Below are 23,435 nucleotides of genomic sequence, written 5' to 3'. Positions count from 1 at the left end.
AAAGAAAGCCCATATGTGGGAGTAGCCAGTTAGATAAAGTTACTGTTCTGATTATCATTATCTATTAAAGAGACAATATGTAGTTTTTAAAATTAATCTCATTCATTGAAATGTTGTTGAAAATGAATTAAATGATGCCCATTTGTTGAAAAATATTGGTGGCTTCATAAGTGGTAGAGTGGCCGCCCTGGGACTGAGATTGGGGTTCAAATCCCGGTCAGGACACATCTAAACTCCTCTGATTTGTGTGTGTGTGTGTGTGTGTGTGTGTGTGTGTGTGTGTGTGTGTGTGTGTGTGTGTGTGTGTGTGTGTGTGTGTGTGTGTGTGTGTGTGTGTGTGTGTGTTGCTATGATTCAGCTTGCTCAGTAAGTGGAGGCAGAGCTCAGTCTTTGATCTGCTGCATTCATAAACTCAGCCTCACACACTGACAGCAATAACCCAACATCAGTGTGATCTTGTCTAAAATGGAGCAGAATTGTTATCATATTTATTATCTTCCCCCTACTCTCAGTTCCTAAATCCAACTGAGGAGTTTTTCTCTTCCTGGAGGTGGAAGGTGTATGATCAGCGTCCACATACCCAGGTGACACCAGCCATGGATGCAGCTTGTGATGACATCACAGCAGAGTCATGCAGAGCGTGGATTCAGGAAGATACTTCCCTCTGTGCGTTGACAGAGCTGATATTTGCTGTGATGTAGATGAAAATATGTGGCCAGACTAACGGGAGCGTCTAGTTGTCCATGTCTGATTTGCAGCACCATCTGTTTTACAGGATTTTTAGATTCAAAACTACTGCAGTAAGGTTTACTGAGCCAAAGGGAGTTTATATTTGTTGTAAATGTTGTTTTTCCAAATGCTGTGAACAGTAGCAAATGTACAGTATAAAGTGCATATTCATTGTGCTGATTTTGATTTAATTCTAGTTTTCTAAATGCCATGCATCCTATACAACGCTGATTTGACTCTACATGACTTTGGGGAGCACTTCCAGAGTCATGTCACAATGAAAACGTGTTCAAACCGTTTGACTTGATAGTTCAAAGATGCTGCTGTCATAACTTTTCATTGTGACGACACCGACACTGTCATTGACATAAATACTTGCTTTGAAGAACAAATGATCCATTTTGATGAAGGAACTCGCTTTTGAAGAATGAGCCCATTTTGAGCGACTGACTTGCTTTTGCAGGTTATCTACCGTGTTTTGTACTTTACGCTAATTGTTTGGAGAAATGTCTTAGCAGTGGTGCAAACTTTACTGCTATTCATCACAAGGCTGATAACTAAAGCAGCATCAACTCTGCTGAGTAATCATTGCAAACACTGAGTAAGTACTGGAGATTCACACACTGTTGTTAGTTTTTCCAACAAGTGTAGTTTTTTTATGTTTGATTAATTATAACAATTCAGCTCCATTTTAGACAAGATCACACTGATGTTAGGTTATTGCTGTCCGTGTGTGAGGCTGAGTTTATGAGTGCAGCGGATCAAAGACTGGAGCTCTGCCTCCACAATTACTGGGCAAACTGAATCATAGCAACACAAACACTGTTGGCGTTGAGGTCCAATGTAGCCACAGGTGCTCTGGGGACGCCGCCGGTCCTCCGATCACCAACAGCAAGCATGGAGAGTGATGTCTCGCCTAAGAAAATGACTGAAATGAAAGGAGCCAAGCACCCAGCCTCTGAGCCACTGTCACCCAAAGATTCAATCGTTCTTGAGTTGTGTAGTGTGGACACACACACCCATAAATCAGAGGAACTTAGATGTGTCCTGATCTTGTTTCTCATTTGCATTTCTCATCAATTACATTTACAGATCAGGAAGTGTTTGCAGATATTAAGCCCCATTTTGAAAACTTAACGCAGAAAAAGTTTAATAATTAAGTCTCTGACAGACAAAACTTCCCTCAAGATTTATTTTTACTTTTGTCCATGACACGGTAACAGCAGCACCCAAAAAGGTGACTTGTTGAACCAGGAGTTGCAATGTTGAGTAGAAAATAAAGAACAACCCAAATCTACCATAGAACAAAGCATTGCTTTTGAAATGAGAGAAGCAGAACAATGAAATAATGCACAACAGTAAAATGTGTTTAGTCTTCACATACAGTAGAACATTAGAGGAACATAACATTCACTTTCTCTTTAAAACAGATCCAACAATACAAGTGTGTGTGTGGTGAAACAAAAATACGTTTACAACTGAAACAGCCCCCCACCGCCGCTGCACCTATGTCTTTAGAAACACAATAGTTTAGTTTTCATCTACCATCTCATAAAGCGCCATTTTGCTCAGTTCTTCAACGCTTGAACTCAACAGCCATCCCAGCAGCACAGAAAGCAGTCTCTAGCCCTCGTTTTCAAGTTTTAAAGTAGTCCATTCCATATTATTAAGAAGCATTATTTTATTCCACAAAGACTGGAAAAGACACGCCGCAGAGGTGGCCTGATACATAGCACTGATAACAGAGGCAGCTGTCGTTACTAAAGAGAAACTCTACGCTCAGTCGATGTCCATTTCAGGGAGCTTGCTGTCCGTCGTCCCCTGCTCCGTGCCCGAAGAATCAGCTTTGTCTGCGTTGCATGGTTGGTTTTCTGGTACCTCCTGCCCGTTGACCGGCCCGTTCTCAGTCTTCTCCTCCTTAGGAAGCTCCACTTTTGGTTTGGGCTTGGACACTACTGGATTACAGGATGAATAAAGCTCCTAAAAGGTTGTGTTCAAAGAAGGATCAAAAAGTTATAAACGGTTTCCTGCACATAAAATGTAGCGGAAATGTTGATAGGAGTGTTAAAAATGTGCTTAGGAAGTACCTTAGTCTTAGCCTGGATCTCTCCAACTTTGACCACCGGGTCTGAGGTGAGGTCCTGACTGTTCTGCTGGTTTATCTTAACGCTCATCCAGGCAATGGTATCAGTGACCTGCTTGTCGACCCGAGTCACCTCCAGCTCGTCCAGGTGATCGTACTGCTCATTCTGTTGGTGGATCGATAAGAAAACCTCTAACATCCTTCTGCTTTCACCTATGAATGATGAAGAATCAGAGCGGACCCCGTCCCACATTACCTTTGCCTTGTAAGCTTCTACAATCTTCATGTACTTCTGGATCTGTCTGCCAAGCTCCTCGAACGCTTTTGGCCTCTCCTCAGCTTCCACGTGTCGCTCGTAAATGGGCTGACCGATGTTCTGTAGAGAACAGTACGTCTTGTCACCATTGTTTATTTACTATTTAAAAAGTCTTTTCTTAAACGTCATTTCTGACAGACGCCCACCTTCAGCTCAGCCAGTTTGTCGATATAAACTTGTTTCTGCTGGTCTTCTCCATCTTCATACAGCCAGGTCTCAGTGTCTTCCAGTTTCAACGAGAAGGCATCCCGATCCTGAAGAATACCCCAATAAGCCAAATCAGTGAAATATAATATCTAAATATAAAAGCATGCTTTTATGCCGAGTGACTCACCGCTTCATTCACAAACTTCTCCAGGACTCCGTGCAGCTTGTCCCTCATGTCGTACACGTACTCTTCCACATTGTTCTTTGCGTCGTTTCGCTCCTTTTCCAGCTTGTCCTGCATGATCATCTTCCCCTGTAAGAGTTGTGATGGACGTTAGATCGGTGTGAAAATCAGCTTTAGTTCAGTTACCACACCATTTATGTACATAATTCAATTAAAAGACAACAAAACACTGATGTAAGTTAAGGAAAACAGAATACATCTGAACAAGCTGCCCTTTTTCTAACACGTAAGCAACACCAGCGATCCCGGACTGTTCGTCTGGGGAAAAGGGGGAAAACTAAACGACCTGCAACCAGCGAGACGCACATTTCTAGAGCATTACCTCATTCTCCACAAACGTATTGAGCTCATCGCTGGACAGCTGCCCCTGCAGTTTGCTCTCGATGGGCAGATCCACCGTCTTCGTCTTCACTTTGGCCTTCTTTGCCTGAGGAGGTTGGTCGTGCTTCTTTTCCTCCTTCGCATCCTCCGTCGAGGTCTGAGAAGAACAGTTTTCTTTTAAATGTGTTTGTGTACTTTCAGTTGAGTTGGACAGATGTTTGTGAGTTCGCCGTGTAAAAACCTGATGATGTCAAACGTTTTAATTCCTACCTTTGACCACAAAGTCACTTTTAATAGTTTCTCATGTATTTTCAAGTGAATATGTAAGTTTTATTAGTTTTATTTTTTTTTTAAAGATTCTAACATTAATTGGGGGAAAATAGCCGGGTTTCAATAGAAGCTTATAACAATGTGTGTGTGTGTGTTTGTTTCTTCCTTGACGAGGAACAACCAGTTTTAGACCTCTGATTAAAGAACTCACTTTCTGAGCCTCTTTTAAACTGCAGCTCTGTTTTGGACTAAAAGCTAAGAGTCATATTTCTTCAGGTTGAGGGAACAGTTACAGATAGAAGCCCTCAAAGCAGAAATCTGGAGTTTTGTCTCCAGATCTAGAGGCAGGAACACTAATTGCACCTTTAAGCCCGTCTCCCTACTTCTGCGATTACAGCTGGAAGCAACGCCTCTCGCTTAAGAAAACAAACTTCTAGCGGGCCAAGAGAGCTAAAACGTTGTTTTACAATTATAATTCTCATGTTGTGCTGGTTATTCATATATAGAGATTTTACAGACTTAAATGTCCAGAAATGTATCCAACTCTGCATTGTCTTCAAACACCCGCGCAGGCTTCGTGATTGACATCTATATGTAAGCAGATGGCTAAAGCTATCGGCTAATGCTAAGCAGCGCACAATTTAAATTGTATGGAGCTCTACGGGACGGGGGCAGGGTTAGCAATGTCAACAATACATGACAGGAGAGGGTGGGGCTTTCACTTTCATAGATCATAGACAGAAGCAAACAGCGTGAGATTAACTATTATTATGACTTATGCTAATCGCCCAGTACAAAGCAACTCCAACATTAGGAGTCAAGGTAAGGTGGGTCACCGAGTGCAGGGCGATATGCCTAAAAATGAAATAAATCAAGTAATTAATGAAAGGGGTAGAGGTGTTTCCTCAAATAGATGTCTACAAACAGGTAATCAGACATCCCGTCCTTGAACACTGGCAGCAAAACCGTTTCCCTTTAGCTCCGAGTCCATCTCAGGGTGAACGCATACCAACATATCGCCCAGCACAAGGTTACCTCCATTTCTTCAGCCTCTGTTTTCTTGTCTTCATTCTCTCCAGCAGCAAGTTTTTGATCTTCCTGGTCCACCTGCATTTTGTTCTGATACAGTGATGAAAGAAACATACACAGATGTTATATTAAGGTGACACATGTTGCTTTGTGGTTTTATCTGATCAGGTAAGATTTAAGGTGCTGGTAAACCACATCTGTGACATCCTGTCAATCATCAAAAGGCTGTTCTCTAAAATGATGCACACATCTTTAGTTTTTATCCACAAACACAAGATAAAAGTGGGGAAAATAGAGGATTCAATTGGAATGTAGATGTTATTAGCCATCTACTGTTTACTACAACAAAATAATACAAACACAAGGTTGGAATTATAAATCTGAAGCAAAAAATGTTCCTGTTCACACACACACACACCTCCTCTTCCTTCACGATCAGGTTTTGGTCCGTTTCCATCGGCTCCTCCCCTTCAGCTAGCTTCACAACCTCCACCAGGGACGCGCTCGACACGCTGAACACACCATGAACATTGACGCGCACTTTGACCTTAACTTTGGCACTTTCTCCTGACGCCTGAGGAACCACATTCTGAACCAGGAACTGACCTGCAGGAAAACGAGATGGAGTCGATGGCACAAGCACGATTCATGGGAACGAACTGATGTTCTGGCTTCATTCTAAACTGCAAACCTAATTTTCATCACCATTTTTTTCCATTTTAAGTTATATTTTATTTAGAGAATATGACAACAAAAACAGGTTCTCAAGAGCTTTAGTAGTAAAATAGGTTCTGCTTGTTGTCCTCATATTTGCAGTACCTATGGTGGCGTTGGGGTAAGGTAACTCTTTGGGATTATCGTAGTAAGCTTCGAGGGTGAACGGCTCTTTCCGGTAGAAAGTCAGCACTTTTGAGAAGGGAGCTGCGTGGTTTTTGGAGAAAACCTCACAATCACTGAAACACAACAAAGAGAGACAGACGGGATGTGAAATGAGACAGACGGTCGCCACGAGAACAGACTAAAGACACTGCAGCCTATTACAGCCATCGTGGACGACAACCCACTCAACCATCAACCTACACACCAATCTGCTCCCAGGCAACAGTTAACTCGACACACTTGAATCATCTTTAAGATGAAAGCATGTAACAGAGATTACAAGTCATCCTTATTCTGAAAAGGTTCTGTAAACTAGGAGGCGTGGATCTGAGCGGTACACATTTAAACTCAGTGGGATCAAAATTAATTTGGGAAAAATCGATGCAGGAAACAGACATCTGAAATGAGATGCAAGGAATTAAACAACAGACTAGAGACGATTAAAAGTTAACTTTTGGCACAAAATAAATTAGAAGACGGGACTTTATTCAGCTGCTTTGACAAAGACAGCAATCGCACCTGAGTCCCTCCTCTGCAGCCGAATTCCATTTGAGGGAAATGGAGTAGGGGACGATGTCTGTGATGGAGAACTCCCTCACTTTGAACGCTGGTGACAAGATCGCACACTGACAAAAACAAACAAACAAACAGTGAAGCTAACCTTCATCGTAAAATGTTATTTAAACTAATAAATAACAAAAACTTCACATTCATCATTATTCATATTATTACATCCCATAATAGATTAGCTTCAGAAGTTTTGTGCATCAACTGATGTTATCAGTGACATTTTAGCAAATAAGATGGAAAACATCATCATCATCTGACCGTGACCTCTACACATCGGCCTCTATTGACCTCTGGTGTTGGTGAGCGGTACCTGCAGAGCACAGCCTCTAGCGACGGCCTCGTCTGCATTCAAAGTGGTGCTCAGCTCTTTGCCAAAGAATTTACTGATTCGCTCTTTAACGGCAGGAATCCTGGAGGCTCCACCCACAATCTCCACTGCGTATATATCTTCCTTTTTCAGCTCTGGGTACAAAAAAAGACCATAAGCAGGCTCGTTGGTGTGAAGAGACACAGTGCTGCAGGAGCAGTTGCTGATGAGGGACTCACTGGCTTGTTCCATGACGCTGCGAAGGGGGCCCTCGACTTTGGCCAGCAGCTCGGCACACATCTCTTCAAACTGACCTCTGAAAACAGAATCACACAATATTAATGTATACAGCTCAGCCACACACACACACACACACACACACACACACACACACACACACACACACACACACACACACACACACACACACACACACACACACACACACACACACACACACACACACACACACACACACACACACACACACACACACACACACACACACACAATTTGTATTCCAGGGTTCTGATCTGATAATTATCTTAAAATATTTTTCTCACCTGTTCAGTTTACCAGAAACATCAATATCGTTCATGAAACATTCGATGTTGAGGGGCAGATCAGAGGAGTTGGCACTCATCAGCTTCTTCAGCTTCTCACACTCCTGGTAGAGCCGCACCAACGCTCGAGGCTTGGACCTAACATCAAGTTTGTACTTCTTGGCAAACTCTTCACAGAAGTGGTTTACCAGGATGTCGTCAAAGTCCTTCCCGCCGAGGTCTGAGTCAAAAGCTGTCGCCAGGACCTTGTGGGGAAAAAATACCACATCTGTATTTAAGTGATGGACACCTGTGAAACAGAACATATAACTGGCTTTCCCCCAGAAATTTACTTTTTAAACTCTACTTGTGAAATTCATATTACTGAAAAAAGGTGTAATTTGTAGCACAATTCTAAAATATTCACAAACACTCATGTAAATTACAACATAAACATATATTTAACGCACCGACAAACCACAAATCGTTTATCACTCACCTTAAGCTTTCCCTTGTTAAAGGCACAAACAGACACTTGGTACCCAGAGTGGCCCAGGTCCACAAACACCACTATCCTGGGCTTCTCTTCTGGTGCTGGGAGGTCCTGCTTGTAGATTCCATACGCCAGACTTACTGTGACAAAGCAGGAAAACATGGGAGGTCATGGCTTTCCTTCTTTTCTCCTCATTTTAAAGTTATAGATATGTTAATACCTGATAAAAATTTGAGAATAAATGCTGAGTAAATCATAACCTAGTTCACTTCCCCTGAATCTGCCGATTCAATTCGAAACCAGGTAACAAAGCAGAGCTGAAGCACACATCTACAAGTGTGTTTTACATCTAATGTGATTTGCATAGGTTTATAGCTTCAGTTCAAACACAAATAAAAACGGTTCCGATTTAAAAGTATCTCTTGTGTTGAGTGTCATCTGGATTTTCTTTCAAAGCAACTGATTTAACTCTTCGTAAAAAACTGAAAGCCACACTAGTTTTTAACGCTTTAAGCTACTGCTTTCAAATAGGTTTCAGTGTTTCTTGAACAACTTCAAATGGGCTCTCTGTGGCTCTCTGCTGACCAGATACAGTTCATTTCTTTGGGTAGTAACACTAGCGAGAGGTCTCTCTCTGCTTTATGGTAATAGCCGTTTACTGTGCTGGTAGCTAAAGGCTAGAAGTTAGCTTTTTCAGTTTTGCCAACAGTTAAAAAAAAGCACGATAAGAAATTTGCTTTATTGTTGGTATTGTGACAAAGCCTAGGAGTAAGATAGCAGTTTTTTTGGAGGTGAAGCAGAGCGCTAAAACCAGAATGAACATCGGTGCAGCACATACTAGTCTGAGGGAGCTGAAGGAGGCTACAATCTCAGACTGATGGTGACCTGGAATAATTGCTCCTGGACTTGTAAGTAACAATTTTTTTGTCCAGAAGTTTGGATCTTTTTAATTAGTGGCTTATTTTACATCAGTTGGATTGTGTTAGCATTAGCTCATTGTTAGCACTAGTTATAGCAGACTATGGCAGGATTGTTTATAACTGTTGAAATTCAGCCTTCAACCAGTACGAGGGAGAAGCTGGAAAATTATTGTGTTTTTTAAAAGACCAAAACTGGGAAATTTTTTCAGAAGTGGAGTCTGTCACAGAGTTGGAGTTTCTAAGTACCTGCAGTGGTCTCATTCATCAATCGTAGACAGTTAAGGCCTGCAATCTGGGCTGCATCCATCAAAGATCTCCTCTCTGAATCAGTGAAATAGCTTGGAACCTGGAGTGGATAAAAGTTTTTATTGAAAAGTTAAATATAAGCCTTTATTATGTATCACATACGTCAAGAAATGTTTTACTTCAAATGTTCGGGATCTCTGGATGATGTGGCTTAAACTTACTGAGATGACACAGTCAACAACGGGTTTTTTCAGTGCACTTTCAGCAGTTTCCTTCAGTTTGCTTAACAGCATGCCAGTAACCTGCTCCACGCTGAATACCTTCTCTTCCTCCATGTACATCACCTTAAAAAGGACAAGTTTGAGAAAGATCCAGTTATTCTTTCAATCACAAAATTTAAGGTGAATGCAGTCTTATCTGACACCAACTTTCACTGTCATTATCTGAACAAGATCTCAACAGGTACGGTTTCAAAAACAGGATATGACCTTGCTCATCAAAACAATGTTAAGAAATGGAACCTCACTTTTATGCCGGTGGATCCAGAGGGTATTGGTGCCAGGTCGTACGCCAACTTGGACTTGGTAGACTGAACATAAGGGTCTGAGAATGCTCTGCCATGGAAGCGCTTGAAGCCCTGGACTGTGTTTTTATAGTTGGTCACCACCTGGGAACATTAATAAAGCAAATGTAGATAATTACAACAACTTAGAATTATATGATTACTGTTTTAAGTTTAAAATATGTTTGTTGAAGTTACCTGGTTTTTTGCTGCAGCTCCAATAGATCGATTTCTTGGTCCAAATGATACAAATGACCTGAAAAAAAAAACATTAAAGCAGTTTGAGCGAACATGAATCATTTTTTATAACTGCGGATAAAATTAAGACAAATGTATCTTCCTAATGTTACAACATGGTATAATTTAAGGACTACGAGAGACTAAATTAACCTAAATTAAATAAACACTTAGCTACAACTGCTCTCAAAAGAGCCAATAACTGATACAAGTCTTGATCTGAGAGGAAGTTCTATTTTTTACAAAACATGAAATTTGTTAAATCGATTTTTAGAGTATTATTATTTTCTTTAAGGGACTAAAATTTACTAGAATATTCCACTACAACGCGGATGCTGTCGTCATCGTGCGGAAGGACGAACGTTTAGTCACACGGGACACACCGGCTGATCGGAGCTAATGTACAACTGTAATTCTAACGACATATGGAAACACCGCCCGTCTTAAGGTGCCTCGGGCGGCTCAAACAAGCCTTTCAAACCACTCCGTACCGTTAATAAGACAGATCTTAGCTAACAGGCTAGCTCGCTAACGCTCAGAAAATTTGTTTAAAAATTGAGATATGCAATTTATCCATGTTGGGAACAATATATACAAACGTATCATTAAATAAACTCACAATAAAGTTTGAGAAACTACCATAACGACCATTAAAGTTAGAGTAAGCTGCAATTTGGTAAATCTGCACTCACGTGAATTACAGTGACAACACAGACAACAGAAAAACGACGCCAATTTCACTACAGCACACAGAGACAGAAACAGTACTTTCGGTACTTACGGTGTACACCTATCGCTGTACTCATTAGCGACGGTCTCAATCCCTCCAGCACGGGCTACAGCTACATAGCAGCTTTGAAAGCCCAAGTCAAATCCCACCACTGACATCTTCTGTCTTCTATTTTAAGGCCGCCCACAATGAGACTAAAAACAAAGCAAATGTATAACCACTGCCAAAACAGTATAAATGTTACTCGTTCTGACCCAGTTTTAAGTACAACTACTTTTTTTCATAATCCACACCGCTTTTACCGGCGTTTCTGACTCCAGCTAGGAGGTTTCAGCAGCAGCAAGGTGGTCCTATACGACTTCTCGCGCTCTTCTTGGTCATTATCGCGAGACTTCTGTAGTTCTAGACGTCTCTGGATTTTTCCACACGTGATAGATATGCAAAACCGAGTAATTACGAGAAATGTTCTGATATTTCTACAGACTGTTGCACAGTTTTACATAATAAATATGAAATATTATTTGCGATCATTTCTCATGTTAGAGGCCCAAATCAGCCCAGTGAGGAAAATGAAAATATATTCATTTATGTGATTAAAATTGATCATGTCACATATACAAGAAGTGTAACCAGGTTTCAAGATTCAAACTAAGTTAATTCATGTTCATTGTTTGCAAATTAAAGACTGAATTAAAGTCACAGCATCAAAATGGACTATTGTACTCTAAAATGTAGCATACCCTCTCTTTTAAATAATAAACTTGTTTATGGTGAGTTAAGAAATATTGACAATTCTATCTCAAAGTTGATCAGGTTGCATTGATCGTGATGTTCACTTTCAAAATTTTATTATATCAATTACTATTTGACATATTACAAAAAACATGTACGTTATGTATTTGAAGATTTTATCGAAGGGGAAAATTCAGAATCTGAAGCATGATCACATATAAAGCCACAGGTCTTCTTAAAGAACTGTTTCCAGTAGTGCTTGCACACAAACACTTCTTCTGTTTGCATATTTTACATAGCTTCTATTGTTTTTCCCCATGATTCTTCCACAAGTGTACCCAAGATTATTGACAGGAGCATTTCCAATCATTGTTACAGGGGGCGAAGTCCCTCCTCACTAACCAAACTCCTTTATGTGTTTGCACCATCGATATATGGTTTGCATTCAGTGACGTATTTAAAATGTTGCCATGTTGTTGTTTTGGGCATACATGGGTGTTGGAAGTAAAAACTGTATCCTTGCATGACTGTAGCTTTTTTTTGGCAAGCAATAGTCTTGAAGTTCCAAGTACAGAAGATGATCACATGTAGTAAGAACTGAATAACATTTTACACATTATCTAACCCACTTGATTGAATCATTTAACAAAAATAAAATAGTTATGTGTTTGAGGTATTAATGTAAACTAATTTATTTATAATCTACGTTTAAAAAAACAAACTGTCACAAATTATAATAGCTTAAGTCTATAAAACGTATAGTGCGCATTTGTTTCTTATTAAAATACTTTATCAGATTAAATCAGACTTTAGATTGATTTGTACTCGTTTTGATAATCAGTGAACTGATTTCTTTTTCTTTACTGGCAGGGTCATATGTGATATGGGTATTTTAATCAGGCAGCAAAATAAACAGCTATAACGCGATAAGACCGAGTAGGACGAACAAAACACAGCAGAACAGGCTTTGGAAAAAGGCTGAAAAAACCTCTGGTTATGTTCGGGTTAATGTTTATCCAGAGGACGAGTGCGTCATGGCCCTGCAACCTACCAACCAGCCTGAGAAAACCTCTGCTACTCCGGAACAGCTCTTGTAAAATGGTGAGTTCTGCGGTGCTTTTAGCAGTAGCGTGTTTTAGCTTCCTTACCCCAGGTCGGTTTTCTACGTGGGGTTTTCGGTGTTTTATACGAAAATGTGTCAAGGAAAAAAAGAGTACAGGAGTTACCGACATTTAGGCTATTATTACAAGAAATTAGGAAATCATTATTTTTTAACGTTATGTTTAAAATAATCACGTCTTATCGTTGTCAGATCCAGTTTTGCCCGTTTTACTTTTAATCAAGTCTGAATTTTAGCTCCAACCGAGTTGTTGATTAACTATAAGTTAAGAAGAATAAACTTTGGTGTTTAAATATTCTAATATTAGGATTTTTGTATTCTAAAGACTAAAGCATAAATATAAAGCTAGTTTGACTTTAACTGAAGTATTTGTAAACAAGTATCAACGGTGTAAATATGGGTCATTTCAATGCAACACTGCCACCTTTTGGATGGATGACGAATAGCATCCATGTAGCTAATGTGGGAATCCCTCCAAGAACAGATTGGCAGTAAATATTTACACTGACAAAAATGTAGTGATCTTTATATTGAAATCCGTTTGTTGCTCATCAAAATAAACAAAGCGAACAAACAGACTTCAAACCCCTTCTGCTTTCTGCCATTTTAGTCAGTTTCATTTACTGTTTCTTATTGTCATAGCTTCTAGGCCATCTGTTTTATTTGACCCTTCAGTTTTGAGAACATTTTTTAATTTGCTTATTCCTTCTGTTTCCTTTGGTTTCCAAATCTTAAACTTGTAACCATTTTCTCACCAAACAGATGTTAAATTTTGCATTTCAACTGCAAAAACAACAAATACATTTTAGAAAAAAGTTGCAAAAAAGCACAAATAACCTGTGCCAATGGTGCATCACTACAATCATAATTGTCTAATATATCTGATGCTAATTAATGAGGATTTTTTTGTGTCCAGTCATCAGATTCCCACTGGCTCAGCCCTGCAGACCGGGATCAGCTGGTGATGGAACTCAGGGCCACAGGATGGATGGAGGTGGAGGATCGTGATGCCATCTTCAAGGAGCTTCACTTTAAAACATTTAACCAGGTATTTTATGTGTTACCACTTCATGTATGTGTGTAGAAACAGAAATTAAGAACAGTTAAGAGTTTGAAATCTGAGCTTTTATTGAAAATCGCTGACTTTACTTTGTTGTTGTTGTGTTAAAGCCAAAAATGCAAAACAGAAAAATGACACTCAACTTGTGCTTTTGATTGTTTCAGAGATTGTGTTGGACTAATAGCTTGTGAAAATTCATAATAGAAACATAGGAAGCAACTTTTTCACTTCCTAAAATGCACTGGTGCATCAGGAAAAATAAAAAAATAATATATTCTTTATTGTAACAACTTGCTATAAAGATTAAATTACATGTATATTTTCTTCAGTTTCAAATTTAGTTTCAAATCTTTTGCCACCACATAGTTGTTGAAATGCCATTCTGATTGTTTTTAAAGCAGTAAGACGTTTTGACTATGGGTGCACCCATCTATCAGCCTCGATCTCAGGTTTTTTTCATGATCGGTGATTGGCCAGAAATTGCAATCGATGCACTCCTAGTTATTGTTAAAGCAAATCATTGCTATAGAGTAATTTTTTGGTACAAGTGTGTCAAAACCGGTACAAAACTTTTGTTTTCAAAATTAGAAAAATGAAAGTCTAAAGCAGGGGTCCCCAATCCTGGTCCTGGAGGGCCGGTATCCAGCAGGTTTTGTGGTTTTTCTGCTCCAACAGACTTGATTCAGTGGTTGAAACACCTGTGCAGCAGCTCATCAGGCTCTGCAGAAGCCTGTTAATTAGCTGCTGATTGAAATCAGGTGTGATGAAACAGAGTTCAAACTAAAAACATGCAGGACACCGGCCCTCCAGGACCAGGATTGGACACCCCTGGTCTAAAGGAACAATGTGATTTTGCAGTTCAAACAGCAATGCTAAATATGTTCATTTATATTTGAGAACATTACCTCATGTCCAGTTGAAACTGGTAGATCTCAAGATTGGTGATCAGCCTAAAACTGCAGTCGGTGCACTTGTAGTTTTGACTTCATTTTTACATCCATCCATTTTCTGAACCCGCTGTGTCCACGCAGGGTCACGGGGGGTATCTCCAGCAGTCACCGGGCAACCAGGTGGGGTACACCCTGGACAGAGAGCTAGTCCATCGCAGGGCAACACAGAGACACACAGGACAAACAATCATGCACACACACACACACACCTAAGGACAATTTAGACACACCAGTTAACCTACCAGTTAACCTAACAGTCATGTTTTGGTCTGCGGGAGGAAGCCGGAGTACCCGGAGGGAACCCACGCATGCACAGGGAGAACATGTAAACTCCATGCAGAAAGATCCCAGGCCAGGAAGCGAACCCAGGACCTTCTCGCTGCAAGGCAACAGCTCTAACCACTGCACCACTAAAGTAAAATTAAATTTAAAATTTCATTTTTAGTTGTTTTGAAGTCTTTGATTAGAATGAATGTACTAAATGTTCTGCAGTAAATTCCACTGCAGGATGCTGCACATGCTTGGCGTCATTTAAACTAGTGTTTCTCAATCAGAGGGCTGCGTCCCACTTGGGGGCGCGAGATGCAGGAGAATTCATGATTTTAAGCATAGGTTCCTTAGGGAGGGGTGTGATGGAAAACAATTTATGTAAATTACTCTTCCCAGTTTTTGAGAAGAGGACAGTTGACGACCACGTTTCCAGGTCCTGTCTCCTTTTCGACGACCTACACAGCCTCTACCAATTCTCTCGGTAAAATAAGAATAGAAACTTCAGTTTAAATGGTTTTAGTTGTTTTAATCACATCTCCTATAAGCTGCTATGATACTTATGCTCACATAAGTTTGTGTGTGTGTGTGTGTGTGTGTGTGTGTGTGTGTGTATTATCTCAAGGGCGCTTAGCAGACTTCCTCAAATCCAGGCATTAGTTGTTTTAGCCGGTGAATTGGTCTGTTTTTACACTTCCCCGTGTTTGAAGTCAGAGGGCGAGTTTTGTGTGCGCCTCCCCCTCCACACTGCAGCCTCTCCTCTTCCCCCGACACGTCAGGCTGCATTACCCAGAGACACACCAGGCAGCCAGTTGGCAGCAATTGGGGTTTTGATCAGAATGATTTCTTTCACAAACAATCAAATTAGTTAAAATGTCTCATCTGGTTTGTAAACCACTAACAACCTCATCATTCTGTTTTGTTGCGTCCCCTCTTGTCCGTGTTGCTGATTTTTACCCTCCTTTCCAGCTCTGTGCCCCATCTTATTGGGAAAATGAGCTCACGTTGTTTCAATTTTACTTGTTGGCAACACTCTGCCTACCTCGCTCTCTTTTATGCCCCTTTTCAGACACCCCTCCTTGATTCTCTGGTGTGTTTTCACGACCTCTCTAGCTCGTCTTTCACGGCGGTTCTTTAAGGGCTTTTACCCAGAAGGAGTCGAGATGAGGAGCGACATGCTGGCTGATTTCCATTCGCCACTTATCTAACAAGTGATGGGCTTGGGGAAACCGGATCCTGGAGAGTTTCTAATGACAATAACAAATCCTGTCAGTAAGTGGAAACACTTCATCGTGTGGTCATTAGGGGGCGCCAGAGCTGTTCTCAGGTGTGCTAAACTCAAAGCTTCAGCTTGTCAGGCTGAGCTGCAAATGAAAGAAAGCAAAATGACAGACATGCTTTCTTTTTTAAAGTAACTTTTCTTTGATTCCTCCCATCGGAACATGTCATGGTGCTGTTCACCAGCTCAGTTATTTATCCGTGCTGTTAGTGGCTGAAGTTACTGCGAGTGATTGTCCACGTCAAGTCTGTTGTATCTAATCAGGTTTGAGAGGATAAATCCTCGTTTTGGATTCCTTTTGGTCAGCGAGAATATCCGCGATCACATGTGGAAACATCTGGATGTGGGTTTGTGTTCAATAGTAAATTCTGGTTGGAGTCGTGCATGTTTTAAAGTTGCAGTCACTGATATTGTTTATGCCACATATGTTTAGAGACGGCCATCTGCTGTACGTTTCACTGGATGAAGTGGAAAGACTCATGTGACTCGAGTGAAACGGGTCGACAAAGGAAGGGCGAGGTGAGCTGTGCATGCTCAACCGTTGTGTTGCATTGAGGTTGACAACAATTGCATTCCTTCTTTTGCTACAAATACTCCAACTTATAGGGATGAGGAAAAGGATTTTAAAGCTGTGTTTTAGGATGAGCAAAGTGGTTATTGCTCTTTTCAGTCTGACCTGTATACACTTTTTATCTAGGGTGGAACATCTGGATTAAGAGAGAGTGTGTTTGTTGTTTGTGTTCTTAAAAAAAGTCAAATTTATTGTTTTCAAAGGACATTTCAGACATGAGACTGAACAAATTCTCCACTTAACAAAATGTTGAGCTTTTACAAAATCACACTAACGAATTTAAAAAATGGCAAACCGTTTCTTTTTTTTTAATCCAGTAATTAGAATATTACAGCGTGCAGCATTGTGGCAAAACATTATCAAGAAGGCAGTGTAATCAGCACACACACACACACACACACACACACACACACACACACACACACACACACACACACTGTTGTCTTGCTATGTTTTTGAGGACTTTTCACTGATCATTGATCACTTCAGTGGCTGCATGATTCCTAATCGAGGTGGGCCGATACTGGTTTTTCAGTTGCAGATCCCAATATGCAGAGGTCACGGACGGACAGCTGGCAGCTGACAAGTGCTGCAGATTTTCATGGCCGATATCCAGACGTTTTCCACCTCCTTTGTGTGCTAAAATGTCACTAATAACATCAGTTGATGCACAGACGTTCTGAGACTGAGTCATTACTGACCAAGTATTAAAGATTCAAAACAGGCAAATAAAATCTATTTTAGTTGAAAATAGTTTTTAGAGCATTTATTATGCAGGCGGTATTCAGGAACGTAAATATACATATACATTAAATACTGCGGCAGCACTGGGCTGCCAGGGGACGTGCCTGACTTTAAATCGCCTCTACTAAGGAGGTATATCAGCCGATGCAGAGCTATAAAAATGATAAAAATCGGCCTCCTAGTACAAAATGTTACCATTTGAGGATAAACCCAAATGTCCCCATGTGGTCAAAATGTCCTCACTTTATGGGTAAAAATACAAAATTGGTCCTCACTATTATGCATGGTGGCGCAGTGGTTAGCACTGTTGCCTCGCAGCACGAAGGTTGCAGGTTCGAAACTCGATTGCGGCCTTTCTGTGTGGAGTTGCGTATTCTCCCCATGCATGCGTGGGTTTCTTCCGGGTACTCTGGTTTCCCCCACAGATCACAACATGCCCTATAGGTTATAAATTGTAAGTCGCTTTGGATAAAAGCGTCTGCTAAATAAACAAACATAAATACTCCCCATCACGCGCTCTGCGCTCCTCTGACCAAGGCCTGCTCGCTGTCCCTCGTTCTAGGTGTCGTACTCGCGGGGACCGGGCTTTCTCAGTCCTAGCACCGTCACTCTGGAACCAGTTGCCACCCTCAGTTAGGCTGTCCACATCTCTGCCAGTCTTTAAGAGTCGCCTAAAAACCCACCTCCTCCGCTTGGAGTTTCCTGAACGTGTTTGATTTTGGCCCTCTTTTATGTTGAATTTATTTCACAGTTTTCATTGGTTCACTCTATCCATTGTTTTACACATTTGTCCTGAACCAGAATGTTTCACCTATTTTGTAATTTGTATTTTGTAATTTAAATTGCTTTTATTTTTGATTTATTCAATATATTTACCTTCAACTGAACCATGTTCAGCGCTTTGGGCTTCCTGACAGGGTTGCGGAAGGCACTTAATAAATAAAGCTTTGATTGATTGATAAACATGTATACACACACACACACACACAAAGAAAAGTTTACGCATCACTAAAGACAAATGATCTAAAATAGAAACTAAAGTCCTATCAGTCCTCAGAGCCGGTGACCATTACATCCAGATGTTTGTGAATTTAAAAAGACTGTTACCCTGAGAGATTCAGGTGGTTTTAGAGCTGATTCCACTGCTAAGAAGCAAATCTTTCAACCACTTTTCCCCCAACTCGGCTCAGTCAGTCATTTGAACGATGAAAGTGACCACCCGTACTCCTTTTGGACGATGTGGGTTTGTAGATTTGAAAAGAAAAGACCATGCCTTGATTGATAAAGTAGTTTACTTTTTAAAACGACAAAGCAGAGCAAATATTTCAAAGATGAGTTTTAAAGTTTGTTAAACCTCAGTGCTCCACACTGGACCGCACCAAGCCTAAAATAGCATTTTGATGAGTCCCTCTGCAATTTTGTTAAATCATAAAAATAGCAGAAGTATTTTTTAAGTTCTAATTACTTTGACAACATAAACAACAACAACAACAACATAAAGAGGTCTTTCAATGAGAAACCCTTTTTTAAATTTGTCATTTCTGATAAAAATCAACCACTTTGAGTTTTTCATGCATACTGAACAGGAAAATAGTCTCCTACACCTATCTCCTGCACTGGCTTCTGATCGTAAATAGATGGTGAAATTCTAGGATGATTTATGTCACACTCTCACTTAACATTCATGGACTCAACCATCTTGACTCATGATGGGGAAGGCTGTTCTTGGTTTAGCATTCAAGAAACAGCAGAGAGTGTCTTGGCCTGTAGAAACTAACCGTTAGCATTAGCACCTTCACCACACAGCAGAACTCCTTCGAGCTTGTGTTATTTGTGGAGATAAAATATCAGCGTTGCAGAGCAAACAGAGTCAGTGGTAGAGTCGTGTTGCTGTTAGCTAATCAGAGGAGAGATGTCCAAATATCAGGAAATACGACTACAAATTCTGCTGTCTGAAGCTATTTCCTCCTCCAGCTGAGTTCTCTCTGCTGAAACTGGTGCACCGGAGCTCCCCCCCCCCCCCCCCCCCCCCCCGAGTACGACCTACAAGGCATTCGTTTCTACTAGGGACCGCTGCAATCAAGTTCAAATATGAGTGAAGGAACTCCTTAAAGATCTAGTTTGATGGTACATATTGAGTTATTACCTCTTTAATACATATTAAAACGGTGAGTTGCGTTGCTTCATTGTTGTTTTATCAAATCCATAATGTGTACAATAATGTTGTTGTGCTGCAGTAAGAAGACAAAAACATTTAGTTATATTGACTTAGCCTGGGATCCCACAGTCCAAAAACATGACTTGTAGGTTGATTAGTCTGTCTGAATTGTCCTTAGATGTGTGTGTGTGTGTGTGTGTGTGTGTGTGTGTGTGTGTGTGTGTGCGTGCGTGCGTGCGTGCATTGCCCTGCGATGGACTGGCATTCTGTCCAGGGTGTACCTCGCCTGATTGCCCATTGACCGCTGGAGATAGGCACCAGCCCCCCGTGACCCTATGTGGACAAGCGGGTTCAGATGGATGGATGGATGGACTTCACAGCAGACTAGTTAATATAAGTAATGGTGATTTAAAATGGCAGCATTTTGTCACATTTGTGCAACATGAATATGATACAAGCAGTAAAACAGCATGCCAAAGCCATGGTTCATCACGGACAATAACCACGTTACAGGCAGCCAAGAAAGCTTTTAAAGACGAGCTTTGTTCAGACAGCTCCCTCTGCTTCATCATCCCACTGTTCTCCTCCTTTCACTCTCCTCCAAATCTCCTTCAAGCCTCTGCCTCTTGTTAAGGACTCCAGTCTGCTTGTGTTGAATAAGTTGTCCTGCAAATAAAAACTCCCAGAGCTGCACCACTCCTTACACACACACACACGCACGCACGCACGCACACACACACGCACACACACATAATGTCAGGTTTAAGCACCTAAGACACCATATAACAACACAACACAAGGAAAGAGACACAAAAGTCAGAATTCTGTTTTTAAGCTCGAGGAGAATGACAGAGACAACACAGTGTGATCTCCACCTCACTGTGTGAAATCCCTCGCCACTCTGGCCTTTGGAATCCGAGCGTCTCTATTTATTACAAGCTGGGAGCTCCCTAGGTACATGCCTGAAGAGCTGATCTGAAGGGAGGGGGGAAAACACAGCTCTCAGTCTTTAATTGTTACAAGTTTCAAACAGAGCATTCATTATTACACAAAAAACTTTCAGTGTCTAATCACACGATGAGTCGCAAGCAGTTGCACGAGTCAGCAATTGACAGATCAGCAGATCTCCTCAGGTCAACTTTGGGTCATATTAGGTCAGATTTTAACACTCTTAAAGTCTCATGAGGGGACTTTACAATACAGCAACTGTTTAAGCATCAAATGGTAAAATCATTCAGCATAAAGCATGATAAAGAAAACATGAATAATTATTCTAACACACACACACACACACACACACACACACACACACACACACACACACACACACACACACACACACACACAGCTTTTTTTTTAACCGTTGCAGCTTCAATGGTGTTGCTCTAGTTGAATATGCTTTCTGCAAAATTCGGTTAAGTTTGTTCACATAGTTCCAGCTCAGAAATCCTCTCACACCACAGCAAAGAGACAGTGTGTAGTTTTTACCGTTAATCTCTGGAAACTTCCATCAAAAGGTTGTTGAAAATGAGTTAAATGGTGCCCAATTGTTGAAAAATATAGTCGGTTTCTTAACATATGACCTCAAAAATCAGGTCTAAAACACATGGGAGCAGGTCTAAGTCTCTTGGCAATGCTATGTTTCCTTCTATGGGAGCCCGTGAGGATAAAAGTACTGATTTGTAGCAAACTGTGTCAAAACTTTCACAATCCATAAACATGAGCTACGTTTACATTTCCCTAATCTGATTCAATTCTTGGTTGATCGGAAATCCCAAATCCACATGGACACTTACTGAAATGATCCGATCATGCTGTGAGTATACATGCACCAAACATTCAATCAGATTAAATAAGTTGAGCATACACAGTTGTCTTTCCTGTAAAAAAAATTGTAAACAAACAAAATGAAAAATGTAAAAAGAGAAATAACAATTCTTCCTGTTTTCCTGATTCCTTTAATCAATTTAATGTTTTCATTTTGCAGGTTTATGCTGTATTGTGTTTTATTGTTGGCAATGATAAAATAAGGGAGGGTTATCCTTGTCTCTGCCTCTTGATCAGCTGACGGCTGTGTGCAGCGCTGCTCAGAGCGGAGTTGGGGGGGTTCAGACTCATGTTTTATTACTGAGCACTGTTGCGGCTTATTATTAAGAAAATGTAACAATCTTCTAAAACTGTTGAGAATAATGTGTTCAAACTAAATAACAGGGGCTGTTCAGAAAGTGCCAGTGTTCATCATGTGTTAACGAACCGCATCTAATCTGCGTTAAACTCAAACCAGGTCTGTATGACTGATGATAACCTGTCTTCTTCACATCCACCTGCTGCAGAAATAGCCGCTGCGCTCAAAGTTGACAGAAACGGTGATCCGTGCTGCAACCCTCGCAGTGAATCTGCATCCTTCCGGTACAGACTTGAACACAAATAATTTGTGCAATCAGCAGATTTTTATTTTACTTCCACAAAATGCAAGTTCTGGATTAGATATTACTGAAACGGGGATGGCTTGCCATCAAATTTAAAAGCCGTCGCTCCTAATTAGGCCATAATTTTTGAAGTCAGGCTGTCTAAATGATGGCGGGGAGGCTCGCTAGTTAATATGAAATTTCATTTCGATCGGGCCACATCGGGTCAGAATATTCTTATTGACATGTTTACATGAAGAATATTTGATCTGATAGGGCGTTCATTCCAATTACTTGTGCCCAAGTAAATGTAGCTACTGTTGCTTTACACGTTTAACTCTTCACTCGTTGCCGGTGATGAACGGGAGTCTGATGTGTTTGTCATTTTGCTGGAGGTTGCACTCCCTGGGAATTTTGACCCTAATGGCCACCCGTTGGTGAGGTCTTACTCAAACACAAAAATACCCTTAGCTTGCAATGATTTAGGCATATACTGCCCCCCCCCCCCCATCACCAGGGGAAATACACACTGTCACTTTAAAGATGAGAGTTTAATTCATTCTAAAATAGCTTCAGTTGTCCAGTAATTTACTTGTTCTAAATCTGGGGGCATGACCCTAATACAGCTCTAGGTTTAAGCTTGCACTACTACAGTATTATAGCTGAATTGACTTGTATTTGTTTATTTATTGATCGTTTTTGTTTTTGGCAGCTTTAGCTTCAGTAACACCTGACAGATCTACATCACGCTTTAATTTAACATTCATGGACATACTCGTTTTGACTCGCAGCAGAGAAGGGTGTTGTTGGTTTAGCGTCCAGGAAACCGCAGATGACCTCTCGACTAGTAGAAGCTAACTTTTAGCATTAGCAACTCCACCACACAACAGAACACCTTCAGGCTTGTGTTATTTGTGGAGATAAAACATCAACGTTTACCCTCCAGCTGACTTCTATGTCCTCAAACAGGCGCACCGGAGCTTTTTTTCCCACACAGTACAACTTACAACGCATCCACTCCTGCTAGAGACAACTGCTCACGTATTAAACGTTTGAATTAAGATTACCTTTAATTTGTCACACTCTGAATATCAAATTCTCCTTTTTCATCTCCACAGTCACACCTTAGTTCCATTGGTCACCAAACCCTACTAAAGTTTCTTATAAAAAAAAAAGGGTTTGAAACAGGTTCCAGACGTCCAAGACGACTGTGTCTAATTGTAGAGAAAATCTCTCTTGGAAGCTCTCTGTTATCATTTCACCTGTAAAAGTTGCAAGGCATGATTTTAATTGATCTATTTAAGCAAAAATAGCCCTGATGCATGCTCTCTTGGTAGTTTTGCATTTAATAGGTGGTTTACATAAACAGGCTGTAACACCATGCTTGGACGTTACGTGACATTAGATGTATAAATGGAAGCAGACATGCGTGAAGAGTTGCTGGAGATGATTTTCAGGCATTAGGCACTGAGGTGGAGCACGCACATGACTGTTAGGGTTTCATAATGAAGCTCTTCATGT

At 40.7% G+C, this 23,435-nt stretch overlaps 2 protein-coding genes and 1 long non-coding RNA gene across 6 annotated transcripts in view; 1 reads left to right on the top strand and 2 right to left on the bottom strand.

Moving 5' to 3' along the window:
• Positions 1 to 1,907: 1,907 nt before the first annotated feature.
• Positions 1,908 to 11,011, bottom strand: LOC107386702 (heat shock 70 kDa protein 4). 3 transcript variants are annotated; one of them, XM_015961263.3, is made up of 20 exons: positions 10,928 to 11,011; positions 10,677 to 10,819; positions 9,857 to 9,914; positions 9,623 to 9,763; positions 9,318 to 9,440; positions 9,097 to 9,196; positions 7,937 to 8,070; positions 7,459 to 7,703; positions 7,135 to 7,211; positions 6,899 to 7,050; positions 6,538 to 6,644; positions 5,959 to 6,092; positions 5,558 to 5,745; positions 5,146 to 5,229; positions 3,842 to 3,997; positions 3,463 to 3,588; positions 3,275 to 3,382; positions 3,069 to 3,188; positions 2,817 to 2,978; positions 1,908 to 2,709 (listed from the first exon to the last, which is right to left on the bottom strand). In XM_015961263.3, the coding sequence occupies exons 2-20, from the start codon at positions 10,781 to 10,783 to the stop codon at positions 2,509 to 2,511; spliced, it is 2,523 nt and encodes an 840-aa protein (XP_015816749.1). In that variant the 5' UTR covers positions 10,784 to 10,819; positions 10,928 to 11,011; the 3' UTR covers positions 1,908 to 2,508. The 3 variants fall into 3 exon arrangements, with proteins under 3 accessions (XP_015816749.1, XP_070411442.1, XP_070411441.1); XM_070555341.1 differs by having other exon boundaries at positions 10,900 to 10,979; XM_070555340.1 differs by having other exon boundaries at positions 10,677 to 10,931.
• Positions 11,012 to 12,283: 1,272 nt separating this feature from the next.
• Positions 12,284 to 23,435, top strand: part of LOC107386701 (pterin-4-alpha-carbinolamine dehydratase 2) — a 40,169-nt gene continuing 29,017 nt past the window's right edge. For both annotated transcript variants that reach the window (XM_015961262.3, XM_054730694.2), the window contains exons 1-2: positions 12,284 to 12,458; positions 13,394 to 13,525. In XM_015961262.3, coding sequence (XP_015816748.1) covers positions 12,354 to 12,458; positions 13,394 to 13,525 — 237 coding nt within the window. In that variant the 5' untranslated portion in view covers positions 12,284 to 12,353. The remainder of the gene's footprint in view (positions 12,459 to 13,393; positions 13,526 to 23,435) is intronic.
• LOC139072243 (uncharacterized) overlaps positions 20,083 to 23,435 on the bottom strand; it is a 9,781-nt gene continuing 6,428 nt past the window's right edge. The window contains exon 3 of the long non-coding RNA XR_011521826.1: positions 20,083 to 20,205. This is a non-coding gene — a long non-coding RNA (uncharacterized lncRNA). The remainder of the gene's footprint in view (positions 20,206 to 23,435) is intronic.

The sequence above is a fragment of the Nothobranchius furzeri genome, chromosome 10, assembly GCF_043380555.1.
Source record: "Nothobranchius furzeri strain GRZ-AD chromosome 10, NfurGRZ-RIMD1, whole genome shotgun sequence".
Lineage (NCBI taxonomy): Eukaryota > Metazoa > Chordata > Actinopteri > Cyprinodontiformes > Nothobranchiidae > Nothobranchius > Nothobranchius furzeri.
This window is presented reverse-complemented; position numbering and strand designations above follow the sequence as displayed.